The sequence below is a fragment of the Antedon bifida genome, chromosome 4 (assembly GCF_963402885.1).
Source record: "Antedon bifida chromosome 4, ecAntBifi1.1, whole genome shotgun sequence".
NCBI classification, from domain to species: Eukaryota; Metazoa; Echinodermata; class Crinoidea; order Comatulida; family Antedonidae; genus Antedon; species Antedon bifida.
Genome location: NC_136229.1, coordinates 21076843 through 21093803, shown reverse-complemented (window position 1 = coordinate 21093803; position 16961 = coordinate 21076843). Strand labels below are relative to the sequence as shown.

At 32.2% G+C, this 16961-nt stretch overlaps 2 protein-coding genes across 2 annotated transcripts in view; both read left to right on the top strand.

Moving 5' to 3' along the window:
• LOC144840542 (uncharacterized) lies at positions 1 to 4220 on the top strand. Its single transcript, XM_078696377.1, has 9 exons — positions 1 to 295; positions 592 to 833; positions 1503 to 1557; positions 1717 to 1819; positions 2111 to 2225; positions 2363 to 2423; positions 2640 to 2809; positions 3019 to 3170; positions 3481 to 4220. Exons 1-9 carry the CDS (start codon positions 22 to 24, stop codon positions 3617 to 3619), a joined length of 1311 nt encoding a protein of 436 aa, XP_078552503.1. The 5' UTR covers positions 1 to 21; the 3' UTR covers positions 3620 to 4220.
• Positions 4221 to 4589: 369 nt separating this feature from the next.
• The window catches only part of LOC144839758 (uncharacterized), a 76191-nt gene continuing 63819 nt past the window's right edge, over positions 4590 to 16961 (top strand). The window contains exon 1 of the mRNA XM_078695234.1: positions 4590 to 5048. Within this exon, the coding sequence (XP_078551360.1) occupies positions 4902 to 5048 (147 nt within the window). The 5' untranslated portion in view covers positions 4590 to 4901. The remainder of the gene's footprint in view (positions 5049 to 16961) is intronic.

The window sequence follows — 16961 nt, the reverse complement described above, 5'->3', positions numbered from 1 at the left end:
GTAATGCTTTTTTAAAACAAAATGAACAACGGCGTATCCAGTAGTCAGCTTGTATTGCCACCCAAAGACGCGATGGGTGAACCACGATCTTACATGGTGGCAGAAGTGTTAACAGAAGTTAATACCATGCCGAATAATGGTGTGATGTCACAAAATGGACATTTAAAATGGAAGATAAATGAACCTAAAGAAGTCGTAAATGACAGCAAACGGATATATTTGAAAGTGTTCGGTAAACTTGTTATCAGTTTGGTGTGTGGAATTGTATTTGGATTTGCTATGGAAAAGGGAAGAGGTAATGTAAACATATTATAGTCTATTTCGAGTATCTCCATCCTCAAAATCGTAATACGTATCGTCAAAACCATTATCATTCTATCATCATAGTCGTAATTCACACAGTTTCAACAACCACAACTTATCATCTCAACAGAGTCATATCTCATCTCACACTAAGTATCCAGTCTTTCGTCCAGGTTTAAGATCATTCTGATCTCTCCCTTCTCCTCCAGTCATTCAAGGTACTTAACACAACGTAAGCCTACTTATTCTTGCTAAGATATTTCAGTTAACTCTTATTTCTAATTTCAGTCTTTGATCCCAGAATAATCAGAGGTCAGTTCATCTTTACCAAATTCGTAATGCTCAAAATGTTTCTGGCAGCAGGGGTAATGAGTCTTTTTCTAATGGGGATCCTCTCAATCATTCCACAAACGAAGAATTTACTTCAGGTAACAAGGATGTCTCTGATCTCAACTTACAGTACAAAGGGACTTCTTACAACAACTGCTGGTGGATTTATTTTGGGTGTTGGAATGCAACTTTCAGGATCGGTAAGTTTTAATAAAAGAAAACAATATAATAGATAAGGAACTGTAAAAAAAATCCTTTATTCCAACAAAATTGCTACTGCATTTTAAATTATTATCTTCCTCGTCACTATTGTCAATTTATCATAAGCCTATTTACACTAGGACGATAACGATCGACGATGAATAGATAAATATACATACATAGCAAAACTTGTTAGCTTTCTTTTGTGTTATGTATGAAAAATGCATATTTATCTTTTATCGTCGATCGTTATCGTCCTAGTGTAAATGGGCCTTAAAGGTATTGAAATTTAAACTACAGCACAGTATTTTAGTATACAGCTAAAAAATGATAACCATTTTGTGTTCATGTCATTATATACGAACGTATGTGCCTTATGGACCACCGTAGTAGCTATAAGACATGTGTGAAGAAACGATATAGGCCTAATAATAAGACTATGATACTATGTTATGAAAGATGGCAAAAAAGATGATGGTTTCTTCAATTTTACCTCATTTCTAATTCTACACATCAGGTATTTTATGTCATTGGGGCAATTCTTGGAGGTCTTTTCTCTGCACTGGCGTCTATGTAAATGAGCCTTAAAGGTATTGAAATTTAAACTACAGCACAGTATTTTAGTATACCGCTAAAAAATGATAACCATTTTGTGTTCATTGTTGTAGTGTCCTGCAATGGTATTAGTTCAAGTTGGGACGTTTGTTGGAAATGGCAGCGCATGTAAGTAAAAAACAGTAATGTATAGATCCTAAACATTGTATTCCAATAAATACACATTTGGTCTATCACTGAGGGCAATATAAACATCATATACGATTCATACAGAGATGTTGGTGTGTATTAACTAAAATATAAAGTGTTTTTTGTTTGTTTTAATAGTTGTGACTTTGGTAGCTGGATTACTCGGTGCATTCGTGTATGGTTTAGTTGAACCGTATCTTACTAAGTTACTGTCACCAAAGAAACCACTCAAAAGATTGTTGTAAGTTAATCAGAGAGATGGGTTTTACCCTGCCGATGAAGTTATCATTCAGAATTTGTCTGTATCTGTATATAATCGGTTCATCAATAACTTCACAAATAAAAAAAAAGAATAATTTGTATTCTTTTAACATGGGCCGAAATATCAACATGCGCTCTCTGTGGCAATATTTTATCAAGTACTTCACTCAGTTTCTGAGTGCTTTCATTTATTTATGATCGTTTCTCCGCATTCGAACTGAATAGGCTAACTACGTTAATGAACTTGATTAAGAGTTTGCTTCCACCCTAGGTTGGATGATTATCTGCCCATTCCGTTTTTTGTGTTGACTTCTGTTTGTGGTTTCCTAATGGTGGCCGCTGTCGTCGGTCTTCAGTTTGCATATCCGTGGAAGGAAGAAGTACACGTGAGTATGCAAATTATTAGTTATCCAACTTGAAATAATATCCTAGGCACATAATTACACACCAACTCGTGTGTATTTTAGGAAGTCCATTCATCTTATGGGGTTTCCCCTTTGACTTTTCGTTTTTTTGTTTACAGATCGGAAATGAAACAGTTTGTTGTTTATTTTCTGCATTTGCGTGGCCTCCATACGTAAGTGGTAAGTGAAAAGTACCGTATACAGTACTATTCAAGTTTGTGTGTTAAAAATATATTTATTCATTCATTCGTTTTATTTCACAATGCATCACACTTGATAAGTTGTTACAGATTAATTGTTCTGCAATTGTGCAGAAAACTGTAACAAAAAACATTGCTAACTTTCAGACCCAAAATGGTCATTTTAGAGTGACACAATTATCGTTGCTATTTATAGGAGTTATAATTGGTTGTCTTCAAGTACCACTCATCCTTTTTATTGGAAACACAATTGGCGGAAGTCAGAGCTATTGTACAATAGTTTCTCAACTACTATTTACTGAGCGACTGAGGGCAATATCACCGTATCTTTCCCCCTATGCAAGAGGAATTGGTAATTGGTGGCAGGTAACTATGATAGCCCATTAGTGTCATGTCATTATATACGAACGTATGTGACTTATGGGCCACCGTAGTAGCTATAAGGCATGTGCGATGAACGAAGAAACGATATAATATTTAATAACAAGACTATGATACTATGTTATGAAATATGACAAGAAAGATGATGATTTCAGATTTTTCAATTTTACCTCATTTCTAATTCTACACGTCAGGTATTTTATGTCATTGGCGCAATTCTTGGAGGTCTTTTCTCTGCACTGGCGTCTGACTCGATAGCATCTGTTCCTGGGGTTGGCTATGCCTTTTCTTTTGTTGGCGGCTTTTGTTGTATTTTTGGAGCCCGCTTGGCTGCTGGATGCACTAGGTATGTTACCATCGACCTCATCACCACCACCATCATCATTACCACACAATATCATTATAATTATGTCATTTTGTCGCATCTATATTGTCGCATCTCTAAAGCTCTGTCTGCACTATCAAACTGTATGTGACAAAGTGATGTGCCCATATATGGACATGATGATGTCATATCACTACGACCATATTTGAGAATATCACTATCATATTTGGGTACATCACACTATTTTGTCAAACTAGTTTGATAGTGTAGACAGAGCTTTAGGGATACGCACCGACCATTGTCATCAGAGTTGATTTGTTTTCTTCTACAGTGGACATGGTCTATCTGGAATTGGAAGTTTGTCTCTTCTTTCGTTCGCAGCGGTACCATCAATGTTTGCCGGCGGCATCAGCGCCGGTTTTATCATGAAGTTCTCCGTTGGAAGTATTGATGATTATTACAGTATATAAGTTGATAATTCACCAAAGACAATACATGGCATTTGGCCACATTAAACATGTTCTGAATTAAAGGCTGTGTGTCGTCTAATGGGATCTTTCAGTTTTTGTAATGTTTGTTACATACGTACGACGTCTGCCTCATTTTTAATTCATTGCTGTGAATAAACATATGGATGAATTAAAAGAATAAAAAAGTACTGGATCAGATGTTCACTACTCATTCCCAAGTATTTAAATCACTCGTCTATTGATACGATCGGTCGTCTATATAATTGATACGATCTATTTAATGATAATTTGTTACCGACACGGTAACTATCTATCATACAGACATAGCACTGTTATGAACGTATAGTAAGTAAGAGTTAAATTGAGGAGGTGTGCGTAGGCCTAGAGCCCATGAGAAACAATTGGCTCCATATTCCTCAGTAACGTCAAACTGACATCCACACCCAAATCACCTTGAAAATTGAAACATTATTTCTAATAATATTCATACGGCAGGTAGTGTGCTTATATCAACTAGTTTAAATACAATGTAATTTTGACATTTGTATATTTTAAATCACAAGTGCAATATAGTAACTATAAAAATAGTAGTTTATATCATTAGAGAATGTACATTAATCATGTATATAGATAGAATAGAATAGAATTTGAATTAAATCCAATATTATATTATTAAAAACCAAATAATTAAGCAACATATTAAATTATCAGATCATAGGCCTACTGGATTTCTATTATTATTATATCAAATAATGTAAAGTCATTTTTAAATAAAGGAAAATATTTTAAAAATTGATTTTTAATTGCATGATATATTTTAGTTTGTTTATTAGCATTATTATTACTATATATATATCCAAAAAAGGAAAAATAATAATTAGAAGATATTAGACTAGCCCCCTCTATATTTCTTGGAGTGACATATGAGCTCGTCAAAATTCCACCACCACACCATGCCACCAATCACACAAATTGGAAACCAAAAACAGACGAAGCGACAAGGCTAGCGGGAAGATGTTGCCTGGTGGTGTGTAATCAGAAATGTTGTCTGAACTTACAAAATGTTTTCCATGAATCGTTTTCCAGCTTTGGATTTACTAAGATGTGTCATTCTATCATTACTTTGTGATTAACTACCGTTGGATACATACTTAGGCCTAGATTGTAGAGGAAGAATCGTAGTTTTGAGGTGTATTTTTTCTTGGGAGAGCTGAGTGAATGACGCTTGGAACGGTCCTGACTTGCTGATAACCCACCCCGTTATTATTATCAAAACATCAAAATGGGGTTCGCTGATCGGGCAGAAAAGAACCTTATGAGTTCTAAATCATCTTGTAAGGATTTCAAACCGAACATTTTCAATAAGACAAAGTGTCAAAATTGTTTCAGGACACGGGAGGCACATACTTTGGACAAAAGTGACAGTGAGGTAAGGAAAGTTCGGCTCGGCCTAGGCTAGCCTACATACAGCAGTAGTTGTTTAGAGTAGATTAGGCCATTAGTTAAGTTATTTCATGGTGGTGGTGTAGGTCATGTGTCATTGAGATGGAAAACGAAAATCATAAATTAAAAATAATAATACTAAAATCATCTTCTTGAAATGCAGAATTTGGTACACTTTGTGGCATATTGGATTCTGTTCCTCATTTAAAAAATAAGGTTTTTTAATTATTCGATTAGACCCAAAATCAAACCTAATGTTCCTTATTTTATGGTTGTGATATTTATATTGTTTTGATAAATATAGACCAACTTTTCACACTTTACTTTTTATCAGGTTTTAGCCGTTTCCTTGCCAAATGTAAGTTTATGTATGCCATACAGCAGTAGATTTCACAGTTTGTGTTATGAATGGTGAATGTTGTATTGCGATATATTTACAATTAAACACTTTTTACTTCATCACTTACTTTACCACTTTTTTTACTATAGCTTTTCGTGACATGTTTTTACTATTGTAAGTTATTTTCTTAATTACCAAATCTTCTTTGCAACAGTGAAACATAATCCAGTCTGTGTTTTCTTACATAACTTGACATTGACCTTCAAGCAGAATTCATATGACCTATTGACCTTTTAATGGGACAACCTCAATCCTTGAAACTTGCATCTATTGCTTCATACTGTATTATTAAACTATTATAAACAAAAAGATTCTTGCAGTCTGAGAAGTAAATACAAAATGCTTATTAATTTTCATTTGAAGTCAAAATACTGTACAGTTATACCTACAGTACCTCCATCACGCTGCCTCACATCTACAGTAGTACGCAAAGAAGTTTGGTTGTTGTTGTTCAGATCTGCACTAATGTATTATAAAAATCAACTATTTAAAACTATTTTAACTATTTTAGTGAATGCAACTAGTAAAAACGTTAATTAGTCTTGCTTCAGTATTTTCTTTCATTCAATATCACTATTTTTCTACTGTACAGTATTTTAGTGTATATTGTTTTCGAAAATAAAACTATTTGTGATGTCATACTGTATAGAGCACTAATTATTCATTATTTGTATTGTTAGTTAATAGAATATGATTCAACTGTGTGTTGTATCTCAGTCATCAATACACACACCTACAGTACAGTATACAGTATGTTCACTCTTGAAACAGCATGATTGAATGACTGAGTGCACAACAGTTATTGCAAGATATAAAGCTAATCAAAGTGATCTGAAATTAAGGGGGCTTTTGATTTATGAGTACCTACGATGTTCATATATGTGAATTTATACATACAGTATGACTATGAATTTGTCCAAAAAAGGTTCCTACTGTAGAATCATAAAAATTGGGTCCAAAAACCAAAAATTAATTTGCTGTGAACCAAACTCAATGTAAAAAAATAGTATCAATATTATCCTTTGACGTCGTACTGTAAGTCCAGATACAGTATGTGAATTTAGATACAGTATGACTATGAATTTGTCCAAAAAAGGTTCATATCATAAAAATTGGGTCCAAAAAACCAAAAATAAATTGCTGTGATTGTGAACCAAACTCAACATATTCAAATAGTATCAATATCATCCTTTGACGTTGTACTGTAAGTCCAGATTCCTACAGCTGTAGGTCATTGCAAATCCACTTCTCAGTTTCCATCGTTTGAACATTTTATTTTATGTACAACTGTACATGAATTAAATTATGTTGATCTACAGTATGTTTTACACATATTGTACAGTAAGTTAAGTGAAGAAGATAATTATGTAATTTTCAACAATATGAAGTAGCAACATCAACAGTCAAGTACTATAACATGTTAGATAATTACTATCAGATGGCAGAGATTGCAGTGTGCATTTTCTAATTGAAGTTCTTGTCCACACAAAATTTTAAAAGTTAGCTATTTATATCATAGTTGATAAAATTGTTGTTAATGATGAAGAATATGGTTAAAACTTGATTATGATTCAAATAGCTGTCAATCACTGTTACTGTACAGTATATTAAGTTTTTCACGGTGTATGAAATTTATTTTCATACCATAAAGTATATACAGTACTGTATAATTTAGAGGCAAAGATTAGCTGTCTGACAGTTATTCTAACTTTATTAATAATAGTAAGTTGCTATATTATTATAATGCAATAATAAAGCTTACAGTATTGAAACAGAAGACCTGGTAATCTATGATTAAAGATGTGTGTTTTATCTGCAATGTTTGCTGTCACATCATGTATCTTATTTTATAAATGAATCCTTAATGACAAAAGACTGACAAGTGGAACGTGTATGATAATCGATAACAAAACCCAATAACATGATGACAGATATAATTAAACTAAATATTAAAACTACAGTACTGACATACAATCAATAATTTGATGAGATACAATTTGAAAATCATTGTAGGTTACATATTTGTTTAAAGATAAAAGTGGTGGAGGGGAGAGGAGGGGGGGGGGGGACGTTGGTTGTTGGCAGCTACATGTACTTACTGTAATAGTATGACCATTATACTGCACAGTGTAGGAAATCAATAAGCAATGAGTCCATTAAGTTTAGTATGCTGTTTTTAATTTAACACACACTCAATCATAACTATAGTCATGATTTTTAATTTGTAAAAAATTGCAGGTAATAAAAATAGCACAACATTGTGGTAATGACCTTTGTTATTGCTATATTTGTATTATTATGTATAATAATATGGACATCTTTACCTGTGTATAAAAGAAAACCCCTACTAATTTGACTTCTGAAATTGAACAACTGAATGACCATAATATTAATAATTTCAATTAATAGCTTTTATTAACAACAATTACAGTCGACCTGAACACTATAGTATATGCCTAAAACTGACTTCAACCAGCCATTAAATAGTGCTCTACTAAATTTAGATACTTATCAACTGGGTCAAGGGTCAGATAGCATTTGATAAAGTTTTTTAAAAGAATCAAATTTATTCACTTTAATGGGTGTCCTACTTTTGTATATAGTAACCCATTGTATTTAAGTATCTTCTTGAAAGAAAGTTGCTGTTTAAAGACAATGTGATGCTTTGTTACTAGTTTGTTAGTACATTTATACTATTAACTATTATATAGGTAGGAGTAATATTTTAAAGAGAAAGAATATATCAAAATGACTGACAGTATAAAATACTACAGTATGCATTAAAGGTAGATTTGAAATATTCAAATGATACAAATCTAGTATGAGCATTGACAGAGGGTTCGTTTATGTTCGTAAATTTAAAGAGTAATGCCTGACTGTAAAAGGTAATTCTATCAGCTGTGTTTGCAAGATCTTTTCCACTGCTTTGAGATTTCAAACACTATAACAATACATTGTTGATGGAGATATTTTTGTTTTATTTTATTTTATTGAAAATTTCAACCATCTTTTAATGAGGATAACCCCTTCCAGTTCTTAAGCTTTGTCTACACTATCAAACTAGTTTTCAAGACAAAAGTGTGATGTGCCCAAATATGGTAGTATGGTAGTAATATGCTTAAATATGGTAGTGGTATGACATCACCATGTCAATATATGGGCACATCATATTTGTTGTCGCATAAAGTGTTATAGTGTAGACAGAGCTTTATTACAACATTTATATTATATTATAGAATGAATGACAGATACTGTGTGAACACAGAGTTTCTGAAAATATTTTGCATAAAATTTGACACTATAGTGGTGGTGGTGGTATCATGCCATTACTGTAGCTCCCTAAGGTTTTATTTTACAATACAAAATATATAATGTTGTCAGTTTGAGATGATTGACCTACGACACTCTGGGTCAAACATAAGACAAATAAAGACCGTTATATAGATGGTATTTGCTGATCTTATCTGCCTCTTGTGTTGTATGACATTAGTCATTCTATCTATACTCTCTTTATAAGTAATTAGTTGGTTTCAGTTTAGAATAGATTCTACTGTACAAATTCAAGATATGTTCTAAACATCCCAGAAATTCCAAATTGTTTGCTTTCAGTACTAGTGTCTACTACAGTACTACATTATTTATATACAGAAAAGCAAGGATACCGAGACATTTTGGACAGTAGAGTTTTTCTTTTGAAGTAGATTTACTGTACAGTAACATTCACAACAGGCAATTGATTTAAAATTGTGAATATTTTTAGGAAAATAGTTAATTTAAAAAAATCTTCAATTCTTAGAATACAGTACTGTAGATGTCCCAGTTGTTTATGTTTTGTTTGGCATTATCACTTACTTAGAAATTGCTTGTGATTGTGATTTGTGACTAAATAATTCTGTGGTAGGATTGGCCCATTAAAATCTAATTTGTCTGGCAGAAGTTAATATAAAAACAAGTCAATATTGTTTTAACGACTTGGCAACTGCAAGCATTTCTATCAACAATGTGTGGGTTTTGGGTATAGACTTTATACCTGACATCATTGATTTTGGCTATTAAACTCCACTGTGGGTTTTCGCTTACATGCTACAGTACAAGACACCTACAAGGTGAATGACCTTAACTATAGAAAGCAACGCCCATTCAATAATCCAAAGCTTTGATTGTCTTTGACCGGATAAATGTACCCTTATGGGACCCTTATTGTTGGGTTGTGTTATGACGGAATATCACTGGGGATTGTAGACTATTGTTATCTATCTATGGAAACAGGTTTAATCTGCTGAGATATCTGGTGTGCCTTTTAATCCTAACACCATGTTCAACATGTAGTCTGATATTTATATAAATAATAACTGAACAGTGACAGATGCTAGCATTTTTATAATGTAAATTTGATTAGTGAATAGGATTAAAACTGGTTAGAAAACGATTTTTATTGACTGTGTACTCTATACTGTAGTGTAATATGTAAATGTAATTTGGATGACCACATTTTATTGCCATTATGTTTTGATGATGATATAATTAATATTGAGGAAATATGAAATCCTATCATGATAGCATGTATTACACTGCTTGGAATATGTATGGTAAATTTATTAATTATACTTTGTGAAGTTAATGGGCATTCAATATTCAAGATAAGGATGATTGACATAACCTCACGTCTGATTCAAGATCCATTGTTTATTTGGAAGAAGCTGGCATGAGGAATGGATAAGAGGAATAATCATGGTGATCTCAACACAGCCGGAGGAACCTGACATGAGGAATGGACAAGAAGAATGCGGAGAGGGAGAATCATGGTGATCTCAACACAAGAGTAACACTAACAGTATATTTTTAGACTGGTTTCTAAAAATAGTTAATTAGGATAGGGAACTAATAAATCATTATGTACCTACTATTGGTTAGCAATCCATAGTGACCTGAAAACCATGAGAATTGAGATCATACTAAGTTACATTGTTTTTGTCGGCAGCAATTGATGTATTCAACTGAGAATAATATAAAATGTCAAATGTCATCCAGCAGATGATACATTTAAGTTTTATGGTTTTTATTTTTACAGCCAAGTTTCAAATGTACAGCAGTGTTCAATTTAGATTTTGTATAGGTCAGCTGGCCCATGGCCAGTAAGAAAATCCATAACACGCTTTTATTTAAAATCTCCCAGTAATTGGCCCATGTTTGATTTAAAATATTGTTGGCCAGTAAAATTGAATTCTTGAAAATGAAAGCAGGTAAAGAAACTGATCAGGATGTAAACAGTACGGTACTTGAATGTAAAACTCATGGACTACAGTACAGTATGACATTTACAGTAGGTTATTAATATTATACAAGAGCTACAGTACTGTACATTTACTGTTATTACAGTACTGTACATTTACTGTTAATTTACAGTACTGTACTGTACTGTACACACTGTACTGCAGGTGGATTCGCTGTACACATTTTACAGTTATAAAAAATAACCTTTTTAAAATTATAATTATAATTCCATTGCCCGAATAAGTTAGAGTACAGTATACGGTAGGCTCTCAGTTTTTAGAATGCCCCCCATGAAATGTAGGCCATTGTAAATGGTCAAATCCCATACAGATTCTCAGATTTTCATTCACTGGATACAAATATAAAGATTTTACTGTATGTATTTTCAAATATAGTATGCATTACAAAAGTGGTATTATTTTATTTAAATAAATCAAGTGTATTGTTATTATAATAGGTATTGATTTGACACATTGTTTGCAATAAAATTATACATTAATGCAGCTATCTGAAGGTTTCAACATGTTAGTAATAAAATGTGATAATCATTATTCCATTCTCTATTGTTAACACAGTACAGTAGAAGTGTAGTCACTTTTAACTGTAAACTGACTATATTAAGCTCTGTCTACACTATCAAACTTTATGTGACAACAAAATGTGATGTGCCAAAATGGACAAGATGATGTCATATCACTACCATATTTGGGCATATCAATACGATATTTGGGTACATTACAAGTTTGATAGTGTAGACAGAGCTTTAAATTGGGCAGAACATTGATTTCCTACACCTTTCAAATATACAAGTGTTTACAGTACTTGGCCTGCAATAAACCTTTAAACAATAGGGTATGCTGTAAATAGGCCAAATGTAAACTGACTAGATAGGGAAGAACATTTCTTTGACTTGTATTATACTGTAAATAGGGTAGAACATTGGTCCAACCGTATTAAACAAAATGGTAAATAGAGCAGAACCTTGATTTTGAACTGATGAATTTGAATAGCAATAAAGTAGATATCATCCAAAAATTCAATACAATTTATATTAGTTTAATTGAATTGATAAATAGACAGTGACTGAATACTGATACTATAGGCAATGCATAAAGGGTTATTGCACTGTAGGAGGGATTGTATTTGTTGAGTAATAATACAGCCATTTGTTGTTATACATTATGCCCATGGCCATATTGTCCACGGTGTTGACTGTATTTATATTAAAATTTTATTTCATTATGGAGCAATGAATGCAACTTATTCAGCATACTGTGTTGCTGTACTATTTAGCCAATTTTGTAGTTCTATAAGTTAAGTTATAACTGGTTGGTATAAAGTACTGTGTTGGGTACAAACGGGAAGAATGACAGTGTATCTCACTTGACAGGAGATTCTACTATACTGTATATTATAAAATGAATACAAATGAATTTAAATAATGTAAACAAATTAATTAATACAATAATTAAAATATAATAGTTAATTATATCTCAACCGTAATAGTAATAGTAAATAACGATTATCTTATTTACCTGACGTTTCGCCAACTATCAGTTGGCTTTTGTCAAAGGTTGAGATATAATTAGGTGATCATTTAGAATAAAATGATCACCTATTGTTATTGTATAAAATCTTTATTATTTTTTTCTTTCTTTTTATTGTTTCTGTACACTATTTTGTGTAACAATTATCTCAAAAAGTTTAATGTCAATGATTACAAAAATTTCAGAATATCTTTCAAATAATATAACTTAATCCTAATAAGCTTTCCAGCGTGATCACTCATCCGTGACGACATTTATACGCCATTTTGCGAAATCACATTATCAATCATATCTCCATAATTCATTATCACATATTAATGAAATTCACTACACGTAAACTTCAGATCAAGGGTAAAAATATTAGCAAATAAAAACGCGCGCGCACGTAGGTTCATGCACGTGAAATCGCGCGTTAAAAATTTAAAAAGCTCAAAATTAAGTTTTGATCAATTTAGAGCATGAATTAGGCCATTTGCGTGTTTAAAAAAATTACTGCGCAAAAATGCGTTTTTGCGCGCGCGATACTTACAAAGCGTAAAAAATGCAATTTTTTTATACAAATCGCATTCTACTCACCAGCCTTAGTACATTCACCAAATTTGAGTCAGTTCCAACTTAAAATAACGCTATACGAGCAGGTTAAAAATGACAAAATGCGCAAATTAATTGCATCAAAGTGCTGAAAATGGTGAAAAATAAGGCCTTTTTAAAATGAATATAAATCTTCAGAATGGCAGGTGACCCCTAATTTTTTTAACTTATTCGGGAAGCCATTGGGTTGTAGATACATATTCATGTACACATTAGACGTACAAAATGGAATGACGTCATCAAATGGCCACTTGCATTTAAAAATTAGTAATTTTTATCTTTTTGTGTGGGTTATCACATTCAATAGAGCGCATCTCCGTTATTTGAGCCCGATTTTCGCAAAAATTTTAGAATGTGCTTGCTCAATTGATTATCTTTCTCATGGGTTGTAAACATTTTTATTTTGATGACGTCATCACGCGTAAAAACTTGAATAACCTAGGTCGTGTAATTTTAGCTACACCATACATTTGAATTTCTAATAGCTCTTCAGAATTAAAGGTGACCTTGAAGATTATAACTTATTATGAAAGCTGTTGAAATGTAGATATGAATTCATATAAAAATTAAGTCTATCGGATGTTGTGATGTTATCATATGGCCAGTTGAAGTTAAAACGTAGTTTTTAGATTTCTTTAGTCGAAGTTATACAAATTTCAATGAGCGCGCATTGCGCTTCTACGTATCAAATTCTCTTCCAATCCTTATATTTATTTGCTCAATTCATTATCTTTCGAAATTGTCATCTTCGAGTTTATTTTGATAATTCCATCATACCAACAAATTTGAACATGATGTGGGTCCCGTAATTTTACCTATGCTACACTGTATATAGATATACAGTATATACTGTGTATATTGTATATGACACATAATAGGTACAACTCAGCACTATAAGTGTATATGCATCATGTCATAGGATGGCGTACATCAGCTGTTTACGATCGTATGTTAACGTACGTGCATGTTTAAAAAATGTTAATTTCATTAAAATGATTAAAATGATCACCTATAATTCGTCAAAGTGACGAATTAAATTCTAGTTAGGTGATCATTTAGAATAAAATGATCACCTATTGTTATTGTGTTAAATCTTTATTTTTCTTCTTCTTTCTGTACACTTTTTGTGTAACAATTATCTCAAAAAGTTGAATAACAATGATTACAAAAATTTCACAATGTCTTTCAAATACTTTAACTTAGCCATAATAAGCTTTTCAGCGTGATCACTCATCCGTGACGTCACGTATACGCCATTTTGTGAAATCACATTATCAATCATATGTCCATAATTCATTATCACATATTTATGAAATTCACTACACGTAAATTTTAGGTCAAGGTAAAAAATATTAGCAAATAAAAACTTGCGTGTTTCAAGGTCATGCGAGTGAAATCGCGCGTTAAAATTTAAAAAAGCTTAAAATTAAATTTTGATCAATTTAGAGCATGAATTAGGCCATTTGCGGGTTTCAAAAAATTACTGCGCAAAAACACGTTTTTGCGCACGCGATTCTTAAAAAGCATAAAAAATAAAATTTGATGTATACATCACATTCTACTCACAATCTTTAGTACATTCTCCGATTTTGAGTCCAGTCCGACTTAAAATAACGGTATACGAGCACGTTAAAAATGACAAAATGCGCACATTAATTGTACAAAAGTGCTAAAAATGGTAAAAATTAGGGCCTTTTTAAAATGAATATAACTCTTCAGAATGGAAGATGACCCCCAATTTTTTTAACTTAAGATGGAAGCCAATAAGTTGTAGATATAAATGTATATACACATTAGACGTACAAAATGGTATGACGTCATCAAATGGCCACTTGAATTTAAAAATTAGTAATTTTTTTCTTTTTGTGTGGGATATCACATTCAATAGAGCGCATCTCCGTTATTTGAGCCCGATTTTCGCACAAATTTTAGTATGTGCTTGCTCAATTAATTATCTTTCTCATGAATTGTCAACATTTTCATTTTGATGATGTCATCACGCGTAAAAACTTGAATAACCTAGGTCGTGTAATTTCAGCTACACCATACATTTGAATGTCTTATAGCTCTTCAGAATTAAAGGTGACCTTGAAGAATAAAACTTATGAAAGCTGATAAAATGTAGATATGAATTCATATAAAAATTAAGCCTATCGGATGTTGTGACGTTATCATATGGCCAGTTGAAGTTAAAAAGTAGTTTTTTCATCTCTTTGGTCAAAGTTATACAATTTTTAAAGAGCGGGCACCGCCCTTCTACGTGCCAAATTTTCTTCCAATTATTATATTTTATTACTCAATTCATTATCTTTCGATATTGTTATTCACAAGTTTATTTTGACAATGTCATCAGTGCCAAAAACTTAGAACACTATGTGTGTCCGTAATTTCACCAATGCTGCACTGTATATAGATATACAGTATACTGTACATAATGTGATATGACATATAATAGGCACAACTAAGCACTATAAGCGTATAGGATGGCATACATCAACATTTTCCGATTGTATGTTAACATACGTGCATGTTTAAAAAATATTAATGTCAATAAATTTATAAAAATGATCACCTATAATTCGTCAAAGTGACGAATTAAATTCTAGTTAACTATTATATTTTATTTGTAATACCAACCGAATGAATCTTTTTAATGAATACAATAATTGTTTCAAAAAATTCTGATCATCCCTGAGAAGTAAGAGTGATTGTTGATTTTGACATTTAAAATGAATATGCATAATAATAACAATTTGTTTAGATTTATTCATGTAGACTTGTACTGTAATTGTACTTTCCCCATGACAGCATACCAGCATATTAGCTTTATTTATTGATAGATACCTTTGAATTATCCTGATGATTATACAGTATTTTGAATTAGGTAAATACCTATTTCATGTTGTGAGGCCCAGTGGTACGAGTCCTGTTTAAGATGTGTACCTAAAGTGTATACACAGAAATACCCATTATTACTGACATACAGTATTGTTTCAATGTTTTATGAAATCTTTTTGGAATGTTTTGTACATAACATTGTATTGACACAACAATATTACTACCTACCTTTACTGTACTGTACTGTACAGAGCAAAAAGATAACAACTATTACTTTAAAAAAAAATTGTCGCTAAACAATATTGCTTACAGGGGCAGATCCAGCATTATAGATTGGGTGGGGGAGCTAAATAAATAAATGATAAAAACGATCCATCAGGTTGCAGAAAAATAAAACATGGGTGCTAAATTTTAGAGAGGGCTAGAGCCTGTTTAGCCCCCTCCTAAATCTGTGCCTGGTGCACACTCAGTCTTTGTCTGTAAGTTATGTTGATTAGTTATACTGTGTATACTACCTTACCGCATCAAGAAACCAGTGGCCACTAAACATACAGTACAGTACATGACCACTACAGTTTGACTTCAATGTATAAAACTAGTTTTTTATTTTTTTAAAAATAAAAATAGTAGAATACTACAGTAGAATAGAATACATAAATATTTTAAATTCAGTTAATATTCTGGAATTCTTGAAAACTCTAGTGCATACTTGGTGTTCATACTATAAATACATTTAATGTTTTCTTATGAAATTAAGCAACTTGGTATTATATCATTGAAGTAACAGGTGTTGGCATGAATATTGCTATGAAGTTAACCCATTAATGGTCAGGACACATGTAGTTCAATCTCAGTGTGCCAGTACTGTGCAATGTAATACAATTGAATACCAACAACATAATTACTGTATACAGTATACTGTGTTTATGAAATTGTTAAGCACCAGTGGCTGTATTCACCATTAACACTTACAGTTGGCGTGAGTGATGAAACACTACTGTACACTTAACATTAAATCTATCTAAAGTGAATACAATTTAAGGGAAATACTTAATATTTAAGGGAAATATCTCACTTAGGTGAATACGGCCACTGGAACATGCTTATCTGGCACCAGGGAACCTGAACGAAAGAAACCGAATAGCAGTGGATAACAATATCATTTTGTGGCAAATTTAGCAGTATTAGAGTACAATAAGACTGGATTGTAGGTAAACTCTGGCTTCCAAAGCCATGTTAAATCCAGATG